We start from the raw sequence: 24,455 nt of genomic DNA on the forward strand, positions 1-24,455 counted from the left end.
ACCGAGCAGCCTCGATAGCCTAGAAAGGTGCTAACCGCTAGGCTAACTAGCAACAAGATGCCTTCCCTCTCCACAGATGACTACCACAGCCTCCTGCAGAAGATTGCAGCACTGGAGACAAAAATTCATCGCTTAGAAGTAAACGTGGAGGTAAATGGACTGTGTGGAAATGAAACAACCTTGCCTTTGACTCAAAACAATGGCGATGAGCAAGCTAGCACACAGCTAAGGAGCACAGATAACATGACCAAGAAAGTAGACTTTGTGCACTACTATAAATCCTCAAGCGATAATCCCCCCTTGGACTGTCTTGGTGCAAAACCAAGACATAAATCATGTCTCCTGGAAGGGGGAGGACGTACCACAGGCAGGGCACAGCGAGCTGAAATCTCTGAAACCGACTGGCCTTCACTTCCTACGAGACAGAGAAGCTCTTCTACTCCTGTATACGAGAGGAAACAGGACTGGACAACCGTGAATAGGAAGGTTAACAACAAACCTTCAAAACAACTGAATGTGAAACTGCAGAACAGATTTGCTCCACTATCAAAGGACCCTGGATCTATATCAGACAACCATCCATCTAAAAGTAGCGAAGTAAGGCCTGAAAATCCACGGGGAAAGCTAAAGGCTAGGCCTGAAACGCTGATTGTGGGTGACTCTGCTGTAAAGGATGTACAAAGCATGTGCGGTAAGAACACTAAAGTCCTCTGCTTTCCTAACGATATGGTCAACATCCTGAAGGAGAGAATTCTTCAAATTGCAGATGAATATCCAACTGTGACAAACATTGTCCTGCATACAGGGTCAAACGATGTGTCCAAACAACAATCGGAGGTTCTGAAACGGGACTTTATTGGATTATTAAACACTGTAAACTCTCTGAATGCAGCTGTATTCATCAGTGGACCTGTACCGCCGGTCAGAGGAGGAGATGAGAGATTCAGCAGGCTGTTTACACTGAATAAATGGCTTATATCAGCATGTGCTGACCACTCAGTGCATTTTATCAACAACTTTAATATTTTTTGGGAACGCAGGCATCTGTTTAAAGCAAATGGATTTAATTTTAACAAGTCAGGGGTGAAACTGTTCACCTCCAACTTGTTTTATTCCATACGTCATCCATCTGTGCTTGGAGCCAAGGCTGAGATAAACGAGGAGTTATCTCATAAAGAGGAACAAACAGTACTCCAAGAACAGACAAAGCCCAGCAGAAACCTTGAGGAGGAGCTCCATCTGCCCCCACCCGGGAAGAGCCTCAGAAAGGAGAGACATCTGAGGCAAGAAGAGGCAAGAAGAGGGGTCCCTATTTGCCTCCAACTCTCTCAACAACACCAACGACCAGGACCAGGATCTTCCCCAGTCCCCCAAACCCCTGACAGGCCATCACCCCCATCACCCTCCTCCCCCTCCCTTTCTCCCCCACACCTGAAATTCACTGAAGAGATGATGGAGCGGGTCAATGCTGGGCTCAGATCTACCCCCCGGCCCAATCCCTCTTTGTCCCCCATAAACCCCCCACCAAAGCAGCCAAAGGTTCGCCACCGAGCCCCACCCTCAACAGAGCAATCGAAGTCACATTGCCCAGCCTCGCCCCCCTTAGTTCCTCCTTACCACCTTCATGCTTTGTCTCCGCAGTCTGATGTGTGATGTGTGGAGGGTCCGGGCTGCGAGGATTATGGCAGTGGTGACTTTTCCCAGGAGAAGCTGGGACCCTGTTTACTAGAAGGTTTTAAAATTTCTGTACTTTTAGGTGACAGAAGGAGACATGTGGCCTGGTCAAAACACAGAGAGCTGCACTCTAAAAGATCTTTAAACATAGTAAACATACCTCGTGTGCCACAGACTGCTCCCAAACACGAGGGGACAAGTAATGCCTCTAAAACACTTAAGTTGGCTTTATTAAACGTTAGATCTTTAGCTGGGAAAACATTTTTAATTAATGATTTAATCACTGAGCACAGCCTTGATTTTATGTTTTTAACTGAAACTTGGTTGGACCAAAATAACAGTGGAGCTGTTCTCATCGAGACGACCCCTCCTAACTACAGTTTTATCAGTGAGGCCAGGGTGAGCAGGAGAGGAGGAGGGGTTGCTGTCTTATTTAATGAATCATTTCAATGTAAGCAGCTATCTCCTGGAAGTTTTCAGTCTTTTGAATATGTGGCTTTACAGTTGAAGTTGTGTTTCTTAATGTTTACAGGCCTCCCAAATACTGCACAGACTTTTTCAATGACCTCAGTGAACTGCTGTCTGTGATCTGTGTTGATTTCGACTGTGTAATTATTGTTGGGGATTTTAACATCCATGTGGACAACCCTCAGGACAAAGGGACTAAAGACCTGAGTAACACTCTGGGCAACTTTGGGCTTACTCAGCATGTAACAGAGGCCACACATAATAGAGGACACACTCTCGACCTACTGATCTCCAAGAGCCTGAGCATTTCAAACATTACTGTGTCTGATGTGGGCTTATCTGATCATTACTGTGTTTTCTTTGAAAGTAAAATCTCAGCCCACACAAATATATCAACAGCAGTGATCACAAAACGGTGTATAACTGAAGACAGTAGTGAGATCTTTAACCAGGTCTTCCCATTAACACCTGACCTGTCCAAAGGTTCAGTCAATGAGCTCGTCAATAGCTTTAATGCAAAAATGTTAAATGTAATGGATACTATTGCCCCCATTAAGGTGAAGGTTATCTCTGGAAGGAAAAAGTCTCCATGGAGAAACTCCACACTGGTGAAAAATGAAAAAAGAGAGTGTAGGAAAGCTGAGCGCAGATGGAGAAAAACAAACCTCCAGGTTCACTATGACATCTATAAAGAGAAACTTCACAATTATAATTTACAACTGAGGAGTGCAAGAAGGTCCTACTTCTCTGACATCATCACTAAAAACAGCCATAATGCTCGGGTCTTATTTTCTACAGTTGACAGGCTAACAAACCCCCCTGTGCCAGTGGCAGCTGAACTTCATTCAACCATGGCCTGCAATGACTTTGCCAAATTCTTCACAGACAAAATCCAAAAGATTAGACAAGCAATTGGTACATCAACAGCAGATCCAGGATATGTACTGTGTCCACCGAAAAACTGTTTAAACACCATGAAAAAGTTTCACCCTATTAACAGCAAAGACCTGGAGGACATCTTAGGTCAACTGAACTCCTCCTCTTGCTGTTTAGATGTCCTGCCAACAAGTTTTTTCAAAAAGGTCTCAAAGACTTTAGAGTCAGACCTGTTACAGATCGTCAACTTTTCTTTAATATCAGGTGTGTTTCCAGAATCACTAAAAATTGCTGTAATCAAACCTATACTGAAAAAGGACAATCTTGACAAGACACAAATGAACAACTACAGGCCGATCTCAAATCTCCCATTTTTAAGTAAGATCATTGAAAAAGCAGTTTCTCAACAGCTCAGTTACTTCTTAAAACAGAATAACTGCTACGATGCCTTCCAGTCAGGTTTTAGACAGAACCACAGCACTGAAACCGCTCTGACCAAAGTGTTTAATGACATATGTCTGAATACAGACTTTAACTGCCATAAATGTAAATTATGTCAGTTTGTTTAATTTATTGTGTTCATTTATGTTATTTATTTTCTTTATTTATTGTTCCTTTTGGGGTAGGAACTAAGGTTCATTCTGTGTTGCACACAGGCCTTTTTAAGTGACGTAAAGGGAAGTAAAAAGCATGTGCAAGAAGCTAAGTTAATAAGTTAACTAAGGCAGAAGAAGGAATAAATAAGCAGTTTAAAGTAAAAGAAAGCTGCAAAGAAGAAGAAATTGGGAATTATTTTTGTTAAGTTTTGTTCCTGAAGCGGACTCATTCCCTCACGGTTACGTGCAGCCAGCGAGGTACGTTAACTGTGTTTGTTTATCGCGTATTTGTTAACTTGGGTTTAAATGTTTATTTGTAATATTTATGTTGGTCATTCTGTACTTTTATGTAATAACAGTTTGACGGTGGATTTTATGGTGTTTCTGAGGAGAAGTGTGACAGAAGAATAAATCCATCTGTGAATGAAGAACCGTGGTGTCGTGTATTAACTGGAGGGAGTGATACAGACAGTGGAAAAATTTCAGTCTTAGTTCTACTGGATCTCAGTGCAGCATTTGATACAGTTGACCACAACATATTACTCAAACGACTGGAGAACTGGGCAGGTCTTTCAGGAACTGTACTAAACTGGTTCAAAACATACTTAGAAAACAGGAAATACTTTGTATCAATAGGTAACTTCACATCTGAGCAGACAAGCATCACATGTGGAGTTCCCCAAGGTTCCATCTTGGGACCCCCTCTGTTTAACATTTACATGCTCCCACTGGCACAGATTATAAAGAACAACAAAATAAACTATCATAGCTATGCAGATGACACACAAATATATATCACAATGTCACCAGGAGACCGAGGCCCTGTACAGGCTCTTGGTAAATGCATTGAGGAAATTAATGACTGGTTGTGCCACAATTTTCTCCAACTAAACAAAAACAAAACTGAAGTAATAGTCTTTGGTGCCAAAGAAAAAGGATTACAGGTCACCAGAGAACTTCAATCTATACATCTAAAAACCACAAACCAGGCAAGAAATTTGGGTGTAGTGATGGATGCAGACCTAAACTTAGAAAAACACATTAAGACAATAACAAAATCAGCTTACTATCACCTCAAGAATATTTCAAGGATAAAAGATCTGATGTCTCAACAGGACCTGGAAAAACTAGTCCATGCATTCATCTTTAGTAGGCTTGATTACTGTAACAGCATCTTTACAGGTCTACCTAAAAAATCAGTCAGACAACTACAGCTCATCCAGAACTCTGCTGCTCGTGTCCTCACTAAGACCAAAAAAGTGGACCACATCAGTCCAGCTCTGAGGTCTTTACACTGGCTGCCTGTCCGTCAGAGGATAGACTTTAAAGTTCTGATGCTGGCCTATAAAGCTCTGAATGGTTTAGGACCAAAATACATCAGTGACCTCCTGACCCAGTATGAACCTTCCAGATCCCTCAGGTCATCTGGATCCGGTCTTTTATCAGTTCCCAGAGTCAGAACCAGACACGGAGAAGCTGCATTCAGCTTTTATGCTCCTTATATCTGGAACAAACTCCCAGAAAGCCTCAGATCAGCTGAAACACTCAGTTTATTTAAATCCAGGTTGAAGACTCACCTATTCTCAGCTGCAAATCCACACTTTTAAGCTTAAATTTCAAAACTTACACTAACTACTGATCTTATCTATTTCTGATTTTATCTGTTTTGATTTTATATACTGTTTTGTTTGTTTGTTAAGCTTAAATTTCAAAACTTACATTAACTACTGATTTTATCTACTGTTCTGATTTTATCTGTTTTGATTTTATATACTGTTTTGTTTGTTTGTTTGTTTGTTTGTTAAGTGGGTTTAGAGCTCTGGGTAGCTCCCCAACTGGGTCTAGACTGGGTCTAGAGAGTATTTTAAATTCAGGGAATTTAAAATAGAAAGTAGCTCGTCCACAGAAGGACTGGTAGCTCCCCTTACGATAAGGGTTCAGATCGCGCGAACAGGTGTGGGATTAGAGCTCTGGGTAGCTCCCCAACTGGGTCTAGACTGGGTCTAGAGAGTATTTTAAATTCAGGGAATTTAAAATAAAAAGTAGCTCGTCCACAGAAGGACTGGTAGCTCCCCTTACGATAAGGGTTCAGATCGCGCGAACAGGTGTGGGATTAGAGCTCTGGGTAGCTCCCCGACTGGGTCTAGAGAGTATTTTAAATTCAGGGAATTTAAAATAGAAAGTAGCTCGTCCACAGAAGGACTGGTAGCTCCCCTTACGATAAGGGTTCAGATCGCGCGAACAGGTGTGAAATGTGTGTGTTTAGTTAGTTAGTTTGTTTGCTTGTTTTAATCAATTTTAAATCATGCTTTTTATTTGTTTTTGTTTCTAATGTCTCTGTAAAGCACTTTGAATCACCTTGTTGTTGAATTGTGCTATACAAATAAATTTGCCTTGCCTTGCCTTGCCTTGCCTTGCCTTGCCACACTGCTGCCCAGGGGTTCAACAATTTATTCTAATTAGTGGACTTCATTTTCAATCGCACTTATATCATTAAAAAAACCATGAATCTAGAGAAATGTCAGAACTCAAGGGAAAAGTCCCAAAACCAATACTAATTATTTGTAATCCTGGGCTCTGTAGAGACACTGCATTATAATCAAATATGATTCTACAGTCAGGGGTGCACATAAGTGGACCAGATAAGAAGCTGCAACGCGTGTTCGCATACATATAAAAGGCAGTGTTTTTGTCCGCTGGAGTGGGATTTTCACGGCACATTCTGCACCACATCTCTGTGCGTTCATCCTTTTTTTGAAGCCAGCTCACTTCCTGCAACCACTTTTCCAAGAATACGCGCTTGGGGTTCGCACTCCTTCTGACATTTCTTTGGAGGTGGAGGAACACCAAAGTAATTGCTTAAAGGAGCTTCTTCGACATCTTTAAGAGTTCTAAGCAAATGTCTGTCCTCCTCCAGAAAATCTTATGTACGCAAACGCGCGTTGCACTTCTTATGCAGGATTTGCTTATTTCAGCGAGACAAAGCTGCATCACGTGTTATCTACATGTACTCCGATAACATGGCTCAGCAGAAAAAGAGTCTGGGTGCTAAACTGGCCTGCATGGAGGTCGGACCTGTCACCCACTGAAGACATTTGGTGCATTATGAAATGAAAACAGAGGTTCAGCTGAAATCCTGTCTGGGAAGAATGGGAAACATTTGTAAATCTACAGAGATGGTTTCCTCAGTTCCCAATCAGAGTGTTGTTAAAAGACGTGAAAAAAGATGTCTTTGAACCAGCTTCTTCTTTTTAAGCCTTCCATCAAACAAAAAGGAAACTTATTATTTTATATTTTCCACTCTCATAAAACCCACTTCCAGATGAACCGAATCAACTTTCTTGGAAATTCCTTGTACTTTATACAATCCAGTACTCTAATAATAGAGTTTAGATGATTTGCAGAGGAAAATCTACACAGAAAGCAAATGTTTTGGAATCAGGGTCACATTAAAGCACTTTAAATGCAGTGTGCATCCCTCTGTACCCATCTGCTATTGATTGAGATCATAAAGTCAGCAGGAAAGTGTTTACTGAGGTCATACATCAAGTGAGCAATGGGGTCACTTTCCCCACAGAGAATCTGAATTCTTTTTGCAATCAAAGGAGTCACCCTCTTCTGAAATGGTAAAGAAATACATTTGAAAACATTTTTAATGTGTCTTTATATACAGTTTCTGGTTTGACTTTTTTATAGTGGTTTATAAGAACTGTTGATATAGCAACGCTGATGTTGTCACTTCTCTGGTTAAGTCCCAGTACAAACGCATTGGGACGTGGTTAGAGATCAGTTGTGCAGCCACGATTATGTAGATGTGTAACTGTGTTTCCTGATTAGGCTGTCAACCTTGCAAGATTTTGGTGCGCATAAATGCAATAACGCGTGAAAGAATTTAGCTCCTGCGCCACTTTCCGAGTGACCAAGCCCAGAAAAACAAGTGGACGTGTTCACAGTCCAGACCCTACCGCAATGTGAAAACACACTAAGACTTTGATCTCCAGAATCTGAAGACACACACACGTACACAAAACGCAGTCTTCATTAACTGGCAAAAGGGACAAATCTTTAGATTTATGCTGGATATTTGGTGCCGCATTGAATCCGTTGCTCGGCAGAACAAGCTTTGATCTAAAGGTCTTTTAAGATGAAAATGCCAAACTGGAGTCGGCTGTTGCCTGTGCAGAGAGGGTTCATGAGATGCAGCAACAACAATGCAGTAACAATGCCGTGCTGGTCATGATTAAGGGATTTTCTGTGCCGCTCCTCTCGTCTCTGGCCATCAGTAACCCGAGTGCAGCAGGGACTTGAGGCTGTGGCTGGATGAGAGGAGAGGAGGAGGAGTAGAGCGGAATGTTAAACATGTCCTCTAGACCCCAGAGGAGGAGGAGGGAGGGCGGCCAACATGGCAGACTGCTCGTTCTGTGCCTCTATGGCTCAGTCTCCATCCCTCTGTATCACTTTCCCTCACTTTCTTCCTCCCACTCTTATCTCTTGTTTGGAGATTTTTTGTCTTTAATTTGGAAACCGTTCATACTTGTCACCCTGTGAGTTGCTCTGAATCGCTCAAATTTTGTTTGTCACTCTTGTGTACCAGCTGTTATTAGGCATTAGGATTTGCGTCACCAAATGAGGTAATGCTCATTCTATTCTTTCAGAATGACTGAAAGTGCAATACCATAATACCTTGCTGTTCTTTCTGAATGGGTCAGGAAAGTTACATGCCTTAATTTAACAAATCACAATTTCTTTTGCACAGTATTATATTACTAACAGGCCTCCGAGGCAAACTTTAACCCAGTAGAGATTAGACTGCAGTGATTGTTGTAACATGATTTAAAGAATGGAAATAAACTAAATCGCAGTCACAACCTGATATCACGTATGTTTGCTGTTGATGCTGAGCAATTTCAGTTCAATTCAGTTTTATTTCTATATCATCAAATCACAACAACAGTAGTTATATTGTAAGGTAAGGTAAAGACAGTGCAATAATACAGAGAAAAAACAACTATCAGACAACTATCACTAAAAAACAACTATCAGATGACCCCCTATGAGCAAGTACTTGGCAACAGTGAGAGAGAAAAACTCCCTTTAAACAGGAAGAAACCTCCAGCAGACCAGGATCAGGGAGGGGCAGCGTGTCATGACAAAAGACACATTGTGGAAAAGAACAACATATTAATAACCACATAACACTTGTAGTCCTGCTATAAACTAAATGTTTACATTTAGTGGTAAAGGCATGGTTTTACATTTTGGGAACTAGTGCAAGAAAACATTTGCATATTAACAGGATTTCTGTAACGTTGTCACTCAAAGCAACCATGCCCCTAAATGTACACACCGTTGTTCCTTAATACAATTTAAGAATGTCAGCTATATCAAAACATGCATCAGAATTTCTGCAGCAATTGATCAAAGTGTGTGTTTTGTGACATAGTTGCAGATAAATGTGATTTGGCTTTAATACTTACAGACAACTCACAGTCCAGGCTGAAAAAAAGTCAATTTTGCTAACAACTTTTTCAAAAGCCATTTTCAGTCAGTCATATTGGAAGTGTGGATAATAAGAAGTGCCCCTCGGTATTGCTGCTACTATCCACACATTGAGAATCAAAGATCACAGCAGACTAGCGGCAACCCGGTGGTAACAGAATTGCAAAAATCTAAAAATCTAGACCCAAAAAAATCTAAAAACTGTGTTTAAAAATAGAAAAAAAATAACGATCATGTAACTTTAAAGACACCGTGAAGGAAACCACTTTGAAGCATGGAGCCTTGTGGTTTGGTGCTGCTTCGTTACCTCAGGGCCTAGATTGTCATAGAAACGGTTAATTAAAGCTCGTATCCAGACATTTTACAGGTGAATGTCAGGGCAGCAGTCCATGACCTGAAGCTTAGGAGAATCTGGTTGATGCAAATATGCAGTGACACAAAGTACACAAGCAAATCAACAACAGAACTTTTGGAAAAAAGGAAAAACAGTTGTGTTTTGGAAATGTCAGAGTCCTTACCATAGACACATTTAGATGCACTGGCTTGGAGGCAGCTGTTTCATCAAGACTACTGATGGGCAGCTGCAGCTCAGGAGGTAGAGCTGGTTATCTACTAATGCAAGGTTCTGTGGTTCAATCCATGACTACTCCAGTCTGCATATCAAATAGTCCTTAAGCAAGATACTAAACCTTACAATTGCATCCACTGACATGTGAATGTGATAGTTAGGAAGCACCTAACGCCATTAATACACACAACCTACTCAAGGTAATGCCCTAATGGGGGTTGTCACTGTTGAAGCTGATCATGTACAGTTATTATCCCGTGTGTTCAGTATTGATATGCAGATTACACTGATCAGTCATAACATTATGACCATCTGCTGAATATTGTGTTGGCCCCACTTGATGTCAAAACAGCCTTGACCTGTTGAGGTATGAATTCCATTAGATCCCTGAAGGTGTGCTGTGATACCTGGCACCAAAATGTTAGCAACAGATCCTTTAAATATTGGAAGTTGCGAGGTAGGGCCATGGTCTGTCCAGCACTTCCCACAGATGCTTGATTGGATTGAGATTTGGGGAAGTTGTAGGCCGAGTCAACACCTCAAACTCGTTGTTCTGCTCCTCAAACCATTCCTGGACCACGTTTGCTTTTTGGCAGGGAGCATTATCCTACTGGAAGAGGCCACCGCCATCAGGGAATACTGTTTCCATTAAAGGGTGTACAACAATGCTGTAACAGTTTTTAAGTAGCTGGTGCAGGACCCAAGATTTCCCATCAGAACATTGCCCGAAGCATCACACTGCCTCTGCTGGATTCCCTTCTTCCCATAGTGCATCCTGGTGCCACGTGTTCTCCAGGTAAGCAATGCTCATTCAAAAGAAGATGTGATTCATCAGATCAGGCTTCCTTCTTCCATTGCTCTGTGATCCAGTTCTAATGCGTGTTAGCACTTTCAGGTGGTCAAGGGTCAGCATGGGCACCCTGACTGGTCGTAGCTATGCAGCCCCATAACAAACCGCAATACTTTGTGTATTCTGGCACCGTTTTAACAGAACCAGCATATTTTTTTGGGCAGTTTGACATACAGAAGCACGTCTGTTGGATTGGACCACACAGGCCAGTCTTCACTCCACACATCATCACTGAGCCTTGGGCGTCCTCGACCATTACGCTGGTTATTTTCTTGGACCACTTTTGATAGATACTGACCACTGCAGAGCGGGAACAACCCACAAGAACTGCAGTTTTGGACCCAGTCATCTAACAATTACAATCTGGCCAAGGTAAAACTGGCCAAGGCATATCGTTATGTTTGATCATTTTTCCTGCTTCTAACTCATCAACTTTAAGGAGAAAATGATTTCTCGCTCCCTAATATATCCCACCTCCTAACAGGTGCCATGATGAAGAGATAATCAGTGTTATTCACATCACCTGTCAGCCACATAATGTTATGCCTGGTTGGTGTATAACTATTTGTGTCACTTGTACCAACACATAGACAATCAGGTACATTATGTTTGTCTGTAACTCTAACTTGGATGAACATCAGACCAGATTATGTCAGTAATCGGTTCAGAAATCCTGGTAATACCAACGGTTCAGTCCTTTGTTGTTTCATATGTAGATTGTACAGATTATGAAGCTAAAACCAGCAGCTGGTTTGCTTTGGTAAAAGGCAAAGGCAAAAAAACAACCCAGACTCTCAAACAGCTATGTAACGTGTTGTTTGTTTACTCCATAGTAAATCAGAGGTATACTAATGCAGTGGATTTCCAGAGTAGAACATAAGCTAACGTGGGGTGCCAGCACTGTTGCATGCATACTAAAGCTGTAGACTTTGACAGGAGCACATAATCTATGGACTGTCTGTGGAGAAAGACAAAAGAAGCATACTGTGCATGTCATCACCCACAAATGGTGCAGGCAGCTGCAGGGGGATCAGCAAGAAGGTAGAGCTTCCCTCATTACATCCAGATCTGACTAGTGCTGCAGTGTATGGCCTTTCAGCGTCTGAAGTTTTGACATTTAATTTGAGAATCCCCAACAGGCAGCTTATTATAATTTCAAAATACTGGAACCGTGTCAAAGACCATTGCTCCAAGTTTTTTCTGCAGTAGTGTGTCTCTGGCATCACCTGAAACATGCTGGATATATGTAGAAATGTATATATAGGTGGAACCATTTGCTACACTGTATATACATTCACACTAATCTTTTAAATGCCTCTTTCAGGCTTTAAAACAGCTACAGCCCTTTTAGCTAACGCTGCAGCAAATAACTCTACATATAGGAGGGTCACTATAAAAAGTCTTAATGTACTTACAAATCATGAAATGTTTCATATGGCACTCTGTGAGCTAGCCTTTGCACCACATAGCTCAGCTGTATCCATCTGAAAGTTCAGAATTCATCTCACCTGAGAAAATTCTGGTTAGAAACCAGGATTCATTGACTGCATGTGTGTGTTGGACAGGCTTCTTGCATCAGTTTGTTCTATTTCTCCAATAAACCACATGGGAAACCATATTATATGCAGTAAATCACTATGGTAACACTGGAGACGGTTGTGAGGTTTAGTGAAACATTACCTGAGGTCCAGATTAGCAGACAGGTAGAGGGCTAGTCAGGACCAACATGTCACTCAGAGTAACTGTGCCCCTAATAATGTATATAATGTATATAGCTGTAAATTCTCATGTGCTTTAACATGCTAGTTATATAAAAATATACCTTGATGAACCTACAGTATGGTATAAAAATCTTTGGTGACTACCTACAGGAGTTATTGAGTTTCAGAAAACTTGACCTCTGGTCGAGATCATTGAGATTGGAGCTCATCCGAGAATTTAAGAAGATGCACCCGTGGTATCAATTTGTTGTCAATCATAGCTGGCGGGTTGAAGTACACTGTCTTGTAATCACCAATTAACAACAGAAACCTGAGGCTACAACCCCACACACCAACACAAATCCCTAATGAGGACACACATCTCGAAGATCTTTCTCTTAGTAGAATACAAAGCTGACCGCGCAAAGCAAAGATGAGAACCAGCACAAAATAGCGATCACCACAGTGATTCTGCTTTAGAGACATGAACAGGGAGAAAGCGGGGCTGCAGCCCGACTGTTCATCTGCTTGTTATCTGTCGAAGTTCGGGGTCTGGCTGCTGCACTCAGCACTTTCTTGTTGGCTAGCTTAGCGTTAGCATGCTGTTTGTGCAATTGCATGCAAAGAACCAAAGTTGTGTTAGCAACATACTGCAGTTGCATCCATGATGCATACTGCATCATGGATGCAGATTTCAACTTTACCATTTATCTTGTCCTTTTTTGCAATAAAATAAATGTTCGTATCCATGCTCTGGACTGTGTCATTATTTTCCTCTGACATGCGAACTAAAATCAGCTGATTGTAGGGCAAATGCAAGAACCGATGAGCGGGATCGATATGCAGGTAGACTAACAATTCCAAAGAACTGGACTACTGGGAACTGGTTTTCTGCAAGAAGCAGTTCTTGATTCTCATCCATAGTCTCTGTGTGTTAGCCCTGGGACAGACTGCCAACCTATCGAGGATGCGCTCCTTTCACCCTACGGCAGCTAGGATTGGCTCCAGCCACCCTGGTGACCCTGAATTAAATAAGCAACAGAAAATGAAAGGATGGATAGATGATGGTTGTTCTGCTGCAGATATAAACATTTTGAAATGCCCCAAATCAGACAATTAAAGAAGCATATTTACAGCCTTGGGCAAAAAACTAATTTGGCCTTTATTGATAGTTTTCCTCTTCATTGCAGTGCACAATGGGAGAGTTTTTATTTTTGTTTTTCTGACTCATCCATCTGGATAATAGCATTGATTGGCAGGTGTTCGACACTGGCAGCTTTTAGCTAATAGAAGTCTGCTGGGCTTCAACTCTGCTAAATTAGAGTCCATGAACCCCACCTCACTAATGTGTTTGTGCTCTCTGTGCTTTTTGGAGCATTTTATTTACTTTAACGATCTGATATTATGGGCTGCTGTGTGGTACAGTCTGTCCTAAAAGTTGGTGTTTTCAGTTCTGGCAAGTGAGATTGTTTTGTTTTATCAGTTTCTTACATGGCAGTAATTAGCAGATGTGATTGCACCCCTTAAGTTCACAAACTTTCCAAAGTTAGAAAAAACACAGTACTGCCGATATCATCAGCTTCATCTTAGTGTGCGTCGTGATGTTCTGTGTGATGCCTTTTCAATCTAGCATTGAGAAATAATGTCCAATCCAATGAAATCCAGGTGAATCCGAAGATACGGCTTCTCTTCGCTTTAATCAGTTAATCAGTTTTGAGATTAAACATCGCCTTTTGAAGAAAATCCTGGCCAAGAAGAGAAGCATCCGTTCCTTCGCCTTCTCAGAGGAACAAAACTCCTGCTGCCTTCAGGCAACACTCAGTTTTTTTTCTTTCTACGTGTGTTTGTGTGTATATACACATGAATCTGTGTCTATTTACTAGCAGTACCCATGAAAATACCATGTGGATACAGTGCAGCCTATCACAAGAGGGAGACAGTTGCCGTGCTTGTGGAGTCACTGGAGGAGCTGTCCATTTCAGCACCACGATGAGGCAGCAGAAGCCACAGATGTTCCTATTGAAACGTTCCATATTTAGGTGGATAATATAAAACAAAACATTAGATATGTTTACTAAGATTCCACGTACTGCACTGTATTTCCACTTGCTATATGTGGCCTTCAGCCACCTATTTGCAGGAATTCCTCAAAAGTATTTGGCCTTTAAAGCTTTCATGACCTGTGTTGAAAAACTCCTTTCGTTAGGGTATTTTTAACGTGCAGCTACATATAACATGATGTATATACGAGTGGCTCTGACAGCATTAGAATCACTGTAGTTTCTGCAAGGCGAGGGGATGTGAAACATATGACAGAGTCAGACATACTGACCACGGATCAGTGAGTTTTACAACCTAACCAATCTATTTCTGTAGAAACCATCCAAGCTCTTAACTGCTCGCTCAGGTGTTTTACACACTCTGCTCACCCCTTTCATCATTTGTGTCTCGAATCTGCCTCTCCCCAGGAAATGAATGAGCACACCAGCTCGCTGGAAAATAATAATAATAACGCACTGATGATGACAATAATGTGACACTTTATTGATCCCTGTCAGATTTTTTTTCTCGCTTCCCCTGCTCATAGAAAAGGCTAGAAGGTGGAGGTCACATCACAGCAGCACTCCTGCAGTAAACTAGAGGCTTTTGGGTCTGCAGGACATGAACTTGGTTTAAAGAAAAAATAAAAACACACAAACATATGCTGCCTGATGAAATACAGCCACTGTGATGCCACCCGGGGACCAGAATCAGCCTGCCAAAGACTTCAATCCGGCCCACTGGATGGCTTTAGAAAATGTGAAAGAGAGGATACATTTTGTTAAATATATTTTAACACATTTTACAAGTTTTTCTACTGACAAAGACTTCCCCTGTCACCAGTCATATGACACCACAGTAATGAAGTAATGGATAAACCTGAGGTGATGTGAGATGTCCTGTTTTTCCAACATTTACTATAGAAATGTGTGTGTGTGTGTGTGTGTGTGTGTGTGTGTGTGTGTGTGTGTGTGTGTATGGGGGGTGGGGGGGGTTACAATATGGCAGAAAAAAAACAACAATAACATTTTTTTAAATGGCATCTGACCCCGAGTGCTAAAAAAGCTACAGACTGCTTTTGTAATTCATTGTCATTTGTTACTTTAACAGTGTCCTTGCTATCATTGAAGTTAAAGACTTTACATATTTGGAGGATTTCAGCTAAAACGGAAGGAATCTCACTTCAGTAATTGGTTATTTCAAACTGACATCACTGAGCCGGTGTGACAGGACATGCATGCAGAAGTTGCAGTAACAGCAGAGGGAGATATTTTATTTCAAACCAACATGAAAATAATCACGGGGAAACATTTAAACAGACATTATGAAAACGTAATTACATGTAAATACATATTAGCCACCTAGCTTAATCTTGTTTAGCGATTAAGGATCCTGGGATGTACTTTGTCTCTCTTTCGCTCACAACCGAACTCTTGGCTTTAATTATCCCCCCCTGCTGGTAACGTGGCTTCTGCATGCGTGTCTAGTTCACGCTATATTCTTTGGTATCTGGGAAGAAACCATCTGCTTCTCCAGACTGCTAATTATTATTATTATTTTGTTGCTTCATAAAATTTAAAACTTACAACTCAAAAATGCTTCATTACTTTACCACACGTGCCTATATCTACTTTTTAAAAATCTACTTTTTATCGTTTTATCCTACACCAGCTAATTTTTCTGACCTTTGTTTTAAACTCGTGCTCCTTAGTACACTTTCAGTGTCATGTCCGTGTCATACCGTCAGTAAAGCGCTGGCCTGTCGCCGTTTTACAAATGAAGTTGCCCAACCTTAGAGGAGTGCAAAGAAAAGCTTTCTAGAAACGAGTTGATGGAACATGCACATGTTTTCACACTGCTTCAGACAAATAATAAAGTGATGGATGTACTGACGTGGGTAAAGGGCATGTTTTTTTCTTCCTTTTTTTGCAGTGCGCTTGTTTTTGCGTAAAGTACTGCTGCTGCTGCGCACGGAACATCCCCCCTCGCTCTCTCGCTTTCTGGTTGTGTCGATTTTTTTTTCATCCTGTGCTCCTAACCATCATCCACCCCCTCCTCCTCCTCCTCCTCTTCTTTTTCTCCTCTCTCCACTTCTATCTCGGCGCTGCGAAGAAGGAAACCGAGGGAACCGAGGATTGATGTGTTGCTCGACTTGAAATTTGCCTCTTCCTTTTTTGCGCACACTGCCCACCCCCCACCACCTCCTCACGCCCGACAGCCTTGCCATAAAATAATTGCTGCTTTCCCCCCCCCCCCCCCTTTTTTTTTTTGATGATTTCCGATCTTTTTTCATGTGATGACAGTAAACGGCTGTGTGCGTGTGTGTGTGTCTGTGTGCCCTCGATGTTCTCCGGCTGACCGTGATATAACCATCTAAGGACCGTTTGGATGCGGGAGGCAGAGGCTCTGACGCTCCGGGAAGCTTCGTCCATGCCTCCTTGTCCTCCTCCTGCCTGCGACCGGCTGTGTGACCGGTGATGCTCGGCCTCTCCGCCTGGATGCGCCCCTCTCTCCGCGGTGTGCCGTCGGTACCGCTGCCCGTGTCCCCCTGTAGCAGAATTCCACTGTTGCCGGAGAAAGGTCTAGGGACCACATATGGAAACTGGGGACCAGAATTTTAGGAAAAAGGAAAACTAAGCAGGCTGTCGTTTGATTTGCACAACTTGATGTTGTTCCTCTTCTTCTTTGCTTGATTTTTATTCCTATTATTTGGAGAAAGAGGGGGGCAGGAGGAGGGGGGTTGATCGTCCCTGGTTGGTTTATTTGTTTATTTATTTTTAAATTCTCCATCCTGTCTTCTAAGGAATGGCTGGTTTTTATGGCAGTCATGGCACTGGCTGATATTTGGCAGTATTTATCATTCTGTCCTTGATTTGGAGGTGTGTGTGTGTGTGTGTCTGTGTGTGTGTGGTTGGGGTGGGTGAAGTGCTTGGTTCTGCTGGTTTGAGTCTGTCCTCTCATTCCTTTTGGTACATTTAGTCCTAATTTCCCTAACATATCCCGGGCCCTGCCTGCCTGTCTGTCTTGCCTGTCTCCCATCAGAATACATGTGCTCAGCCTGATTCGTCAGAAGTGCTTGACATGATTCACTGATCCACCTGGGTTCACACCGAGCTAGCCATCACTGAATTGTGTTATCGTTAATTAGAGATCTGTGCTTTGCCTTCTTCGGGGAGTGTTTTAAAGAAATCAGGCCGCCAACTGTGTTAGTCTTAACAACACTCCACCCACCCCCCTATGTTTCTTCATTCCTCTTCAGTATGAATTAATTCACCCTGCGTGCATGCGGGTGCTCGTCCATGCACAGGTGCGTGAAAGTTTAAGTTTGCGAGCGAGTGTGTTGTGTGTGTGTGTGTGTGCGAGAGAGCAGGAGAATGACAGTGTAGGCTGTGTGTGACAGACTCTGTGAGTGGAAAAAATATATATAAATATATATATTTTTCACAAAAAATCAAGCGCTCCCATGCACATCACATCACCGTTGAAGCTGTGAGGATTGTAATACGTGTAACTGTTTGAGTCGGTTCAGAAAGCCCAAATCAGGTCTAAAAACATCCCCGGAGAAGCTGAGCAGAATCCTCCATCTTCTCCTGATCTGGGCCTTTTTCAGAGTTTGACGTTTAGAGGCCTTCCAACTCAACAAAGTAGGCCTAGATCCCAGACCAGGTCTCTTGTGGGATCTGCTTGAAGCCTGTGTTTTTAGGTCGACTTTTTTTTTTCTAGAGCAGGGCAACTTACTGCCGTTTGAGGACTCGAACAGCTTCAGAGCTGAGGGTTCTGCTGTCATTGCCAAAGTCTGTTTGACCCCCCCTCACCCCCCTTGCTCTGTTGGGTCAAACAGCGACAAATCCACCTCAGAGCTTCACCCTTCCCTTCATTTTTTCACCCTTTTGAAGAACCCCCCCAAAAACCAACCATACGATTTCCCCCGAGCTCCCCGAACTCCCCCGCCCCCCCAGCCGCCCCCCGCCACCGTCGCCCGCCCGACGCCGCCCACCCCCCGTTTTCCGAGCTGGCGTGGCGACGCAAACTCACAAATATTTACTTCCTGTACATCAAGAGGAAAGGGGGCCCCCCTTTCGTGGAATGCGGCAACATGGGCGTGTTTGACCGCGGGGTTCAGATGCTGCTGACCACGGTGGGGGCCTTCGCTGCCTTCAGCCTCATGACCATCGCCGTGGGGACAGACTACTGGCTGTACTCGCGCGGCGTCTGCAAGATCAAGAGCAACAACGAAAACGAGACCAGCAAGAAGAACGAGGAGGTGATGACGCACTCGGGCCTCTGGAGGACCTGCTGCTTGGAAGGTGAGCTGGAGCTGTGCTGTAGAAGTCACACATATGCGTATATACATGTGTGTGTGTGTATATATATATATATACACACCAACAACACCACACACAGGCACACAAGCAGATCGATCCCTGCATGCCCACACACACATTCACACAGTCCTGCAGTTGCACTCACATGCCCACACTATTCTGTATGTACTCTGCATCCATTCCCACACTATCTGTCTATCTATCTGTGTGACATCATTCCTTCTTTGTGTGTTGAAATGAATGCAGCTTCTTCCTGAGCAGTGATTTGGATGGCTTGTCTACCAAATGGTCACATCCTTGTCCGCGGTTTTGGGGCTGCCCTCATGGTCTGTCATGGCCAGTGTGGCCAGAATGTCTTTTTAATTGTCCCAGCAGAGAGCAGCCTGGCCCACTTAGCAAACTGCCACAGCGGGCTCCACATGGCACACACGGTCCAGCCAGGTGTACAGCTAAGTTTATCTCCGCGGCAGGCTGATGAACCCATATTTCTTACTTACGTCTATGTGGGGGGAGCAATTCAGCGATCACAGTAATCCCTCCTGCTCTCCATACTAGTCTTGTAGATGTAGATGGGGAGCGAAATCCAAAATCCTTGCATCACAGAGGGGAAACCAATGTGATGCATCAGCAGGGCTTATTTTAGAGCTGGGGTTATTGGGATTCTACTAAAAAAAAACAGAACAAGGAAAAAAAAGTCAGTTTTAACTTTTTTGATTGTAAATCTATGGAGGTGCACTGCTGTGTTCAAAATACTGGCTGCAAAGGGATAATGAAAAAAACCCTGCTATACAGCCGTGTTTGGGAGCAGAGATGGATAGAAAACTGGCATGAATGTGTCTTTGATGTGTGCAGGAAGAGCGGTTTTTGGTGGAGGGAGAGAGAGGGGAAAGCATATGCGAGTTTGCAGTGTGAGTTTGTGATCATACAAAAGGAAAAGCTGTGAAGTGTCTCTGTGTGCGAAAGCGTCTTTGACACATGCACACAAACGCTCGCACTGCAGAGGGTCACGCACACACACGCGCACACTTTACATACGGCATTCATGTTCAATCGGTCGTGATCATAAATCACGCAATATCAAGCCCACAGATTCGAGTGACGGAGATTCACTGCATTTGTGGGATTTCTCCCACGATTCAGCGAGGCTGCACGACTGCTCTGTTCAACGTTAGCCCGGACGGGCGTTTGGGAGAAGGAGGGATAGAAAGCAAGAAGCTCTGTGTGCAACACGGTGTTCGCACGTTGAATCGGGCCTTGAAATCAGCACCTTTGTGATAAATCTGACAGAAAGCGACATGTTGCTGAGTCTGGTTTGATGTCATAATCAGCACCTACCTATTACTCATGTATATGTGTGTGTGTGAGACTGTGTGTGTGCGACAGTGAGGATGCTGTGACGCGCCGCTCCCTGATTGTGACCTCACGTTGTCACACCGGTCGAGCCATGAAGCCTGATCCTGTCGCACACCTTTGTTATTCATGCTCACAGAAATGATTAGAAGACGAGCTTGTTATCAGTAAGTCCTGTAGATTCTGTCCTCATATTATTTATTTCTTTTCAGTTTCATGGCAAAGATAGAAAAGACGTGTAGTGAAACTTAAAATGACAACTCCAGCTGCTTCTTTCACTTGATCATCAAATTTTAAATGTTTTTTTCCATGGCACAACATCATGTTGTATTCTCTTCTTTCTCAGCTCTCCTGCTGTTTGACTTCATGGCATTAAACTCTGATCTCATACAATAATCTCACCTTATTTTTCCAGAACATCTTAAATTATCCCTTCATCACTTCTTTCTTTTAAAAAAAAAAGTTCATAGAGGTGATCCGGTGGCAGATGAAGCTGCAACATCACACACTAATTTTCAAAACTTAATTACATCAGAACATCACTGACATCACTTTTTTTGCTCAATATTGTTGTATTTCCTAAAAAAAAATGTATCCTTTAACCAGGTTTTTATATCCTGGACTAACAGCACTACCGTCATTGTTCCTATCTAACAGAAGCTGATGGCACATCTCTCACAAAATTGTCCAGTTCTGGTCAAATCTTAGCGTAGAACTAATCAAAGGAAATACATCATATCTCTAGTTTTGTCTAAAATATCAGTTTCAAATATGATTTAATATTTCCTATGTCTCTGAAGCTTTGTAGGACTCCTGGTTGTACACGTATTGACTCTGTATGTAGGTGATGAGGTCATGTCTGGCCAGACACCATCATGTCTTGGTCGATCCTTTGACCACGTGCAAGGTAAACGAAAAAAACCCTCATCTTTCCTTTTTCTCTTTGTAAATGAGCTCATCTAGTGCTGGACAAAAACATGAAGGGCCGTGTTCATGATTAATCAGAGATTTAAATCAAAAGAAGTTTTGCACAGATATTTTTTAAACTTGGGAAAGCACAGGTGGTTTAGTTCCACCACATGTCCCATTAAGCCATGGTAGTAAACCAGCATGCATCATTAATACACCTGCGCATCCCTTGCTGGGAGGACTCCAAATGTCTGCCATGAGAAAGATTACAGATAACAGCGTAACCTGTGCCCAAGACCTGGAAGATGTAGCACTTTTTCGTCTGTCTGTTTTACACGAGTTAAACTACAGCAATAAATGTAACTGTGGTTTTTAATTCGACTTGATCTCAACAGAACACTAGCCCAGGAATAGCACAGTGCTCCCAATAACTGAAACAAACAGTTGCTAATGCTTGCTCATTCTGCGAAACACCAACCAGGTTATGAAAAGCGCTTAAAGGTCCTATACCACATTCAGAGAATCAGGTCTAGGCTCTTTTTTTAATATTGCAATTTCGCTAGAAACACAATTCAAACGGTTGCAGATAGAAGAGAAGATTTGGGATCATGGCATTCAAAGCATTCACAGGTCCACAGATGGAAAAATCAGCTTTGAGATTACAAAATGACCAAAATAAGTCCTGGTGTCCTGTGTGAGTCTTGGGTGATAAAGGTTTAGAGCACAACAGTGAACCAAACTGAAACCTAACCCTCAGTCACCTCAGTCGCTATATTAAGGTAACAAACTTTCTATAAGCTGTCTATGTAAAAAAAAATACACTTATCAGTGGCAACACAGCCTCAGTTAACCCAAACTGAATTTCCCACTGATGGCTACCTCCATCACCGCTCAGGTGCTAACACATCTGTTGCAAAAAGAAATACACTGGACAACACGGATCTTTGGTTTTGCATGAAAAGTGAAACGTACTTTCCTTCCAGCATTTATATTTTCACCCTGCAGCCTGAGCACTGTTTTAAATTTTAGCCCAGAAACAAAAGGCAGCGTATTTCACACAACTCTTCTTGCTAGCTTCTCTATTTTAAACAAAGGGCTCATTTTGTGCAGGTGTGATAACAGCTACGAGTGATCGGCCATGTGTCCACGTTATGCAATCATTTTTGAGCGCGGGTCACGGATAACAAATGTTGCACGTAACGCCGGTTGGTTTATGAACGTAGGTACAAAAAAAGGGCCAAAAACCGAAGAACTTGGCACCGAATTTTTAAAAAATTGTGTCAAATCAACGACACGTTCGCGGATGTGAACGCGGCCACGCCAACTCGCTCCATGTGATATGCTTATTTTCCTCGCTAAGTGGCTTTACTTTTCACACTCTAGGCTCGCTCTGTGTCCTTGGCACCAGAGATTTGAAATGGTTAAGAGCAGAGAGGAATCTGAGAGAGATCCAGCTTGCTCTGTTGTGCTTCGCCTTCAGAGCTACAGTTGCTTTATGGCTGTGTGGTGCAGAGAAGAGAATGAGAGGGAGGAGAGGAAGAATTGGGAGGTGTTGAGAAAGAGAAAAACGGAGGTGGTGGTGGTGGAGGGGGGGCAAGAGATAGAAAGAGCAGGCAGCCCTGGTTTGCTGTCACACCCCCTCAGGCATCCTGTGCTATCTTTAACACACAGGCCCACGTTCTATCTAACCTATCTTGCCCGCCTTTTAACATAAAACGTCACAGCGTGACAGTGATTTTACATTAGTGCTAGATACGTGATGTAAGTGATTTGTAGAAACTACTGAGTGAATGTTAAAGGTTTTGTCATCACGGTGAAACGCTGGCGTCACAACAACACCAAAGAACGCACGCAGCACTGTCACGTCGAGCTTGTGTTCGTTATTGCAGTTGTGAATGTTTCTGCTTTAAAGCTCTGCTCTGTATACAGATGGAAAAGTGCCTGTGTCTTTCTGCGTGCGGCAGGGCTCTGTCTCCATATTGGAGTGCATTACGGCGATGACATTAATTATGCTAATAGCCAACAGCTCCGGTAGCGTTGCCGTGCTAGATCGTCAACAGAGCCTCTCCACGCTGCCTCTTTATCTAAAGCCCCAGATAGTGATATGCCAGGATAGGGGAGTAACTAATTACATGGGATCCAGAATACAAAAATCCAGCTACTGACACAGAAAAAATATGCAGACCAACTCTTTATCTAAAGCCCCAGTAAGTGCATCAGTGGATGGAGAGCACAAATGGCTTGTAATCAGATTACAGTAGTAATCTGATTGGACAAAAAAAGTCATGTATCTTTCATATCAAGCACTAGTCAGAGAGTCAGTGCAGGGAGGGACGGCCGACTGCAAAAGAACACCCACTGCTTTATCGGATGCTTCATTACTTGATATGGGGAGCGGGAAATGATGATTACAAACAGATTTACTCCAAAGTCACCTGATAATGTGCGATCTGGGATCTGTAGGCTCCGAGTTCCAACCAGAAATAAATGAAATGATGCAAACTGTTAGACTGACAGGCTGAACTTCCACTGTGGTTACCTCAGTGTTTTCTATACAGTTATTTATAAGTCTATGTTGTTAATTCAGTTTTGTTTATACGGCATCAAATCACCACAACACTCACCTCAAGTTATGGGTGTTAGATTTTTTTCAGGCATTATTGTAGATTAGAGCTTTCTGCATATTTTATGATGATATTTAGGGTTATGTTTAACACAGAAGTTAACCCAAAGTTAACCCAAAGTGCTCATTTTCATGTCTCCAAAAAAATCCAGGTTCAAAATACACGAGAAGCTGAAAGGTGTGCTTTATTGAGTTAATTAATTATTGTGGAAAATTAAAAAAAAAACAGTGATTTAGTGATCGATAAAATGTGTTTAGACTTTGCAAACTGCTGATGATTCATCCCATAAATCACGACACACTGCTTTCCTGCATGTAAGCTGTCTTTACAGGTCAGAAATATCAGCATCTGTATTGGTATCTGTATCTGCAACATTGGCACTGTACTGACTTGCAGTATTGCACAGGACTAGTTCTAAAAAATACCTTTGTGTTGAGGCTACATTCAAATATTAAGTCACTTACTGAGAATTATGCCCTATTGTTGTCATCTCCTTAGCTTAAAATGAACCGAATTACAATACGTCCTTCCCCTGAGGTCAGTACATCCAATGTAGTTCACAAGAAATTAATAATCAGGAACCATAAAATGTTGCAAATGTGTAAACCTGTCCCCTCCTACAATAACACAAACTCATGCTAAGGAGAGGAAAGGTTGAAGACGTAGCTGCTTAATAAAATGCTACAAATCCTAAAAAATGTCTGAAAGAGGAGTGCTGGTGTAAGAAATAAGAACCGTTGTTCTGTCTCCACACAGAGGCCTGCAAACAGTCAGCATCCAGCAGCGCTCTGTGGGCGTGCTGCTGTTGATACTGTAATAGAAGTGACTGACAGGTCAAGGCAGCTGTCAAACCACAGCCACCCAACTACTGGAAATTCTTCTCAACAGAGACAACAAAACCTATTTGGAATTATTTTTAGCCTTATAACTTATTTAAAGAAAATGCCCCACTTTTTTCCCATAATCCCTGTTGAGA

General features: G+C 42.5%; 1 protein-coding gene across 1 annotated transcript in view; it reads left to right on the top strand.

The window, feature by feature from the left end:
- The first annotated feature begins 16,238 nt into the window (after positions 1 to 16,238).
- Positions 16,239 to 24,455, top strand: part of cacng2b (calcium channel, voltage-dependent, gamma subunit 2b) — a 68,652-nt gene continuing 60,435 nt past the window's right edge. The window contains exon 1 of the mRNA XM_004574680.4: positions 16,239 to 18,578. Within this exon, the coding sequence (XP_004574737.1) occupies positions 18,368 to 18,578 (211 nt within the window). The 5' untranslated portion in view covers positions 16,239 to 18,367. The remainder of the gene's footprint in view (positions 18,579 to 24,455) is intronic.

This window comes from Maylandia zebra, linkage group LG6, assembly GCF_041146795.1.
Source record: "Maylandia zebra isolate NMK-2024a linkage group LG6, Mzebra_GT3a, whole genome shotgun sequence".
NCBI lineage: Eukaryota > Metazoa > Chordata > Actinopteri > Cichliformes > Cichlidae > Maylandia > Maylandia zebra.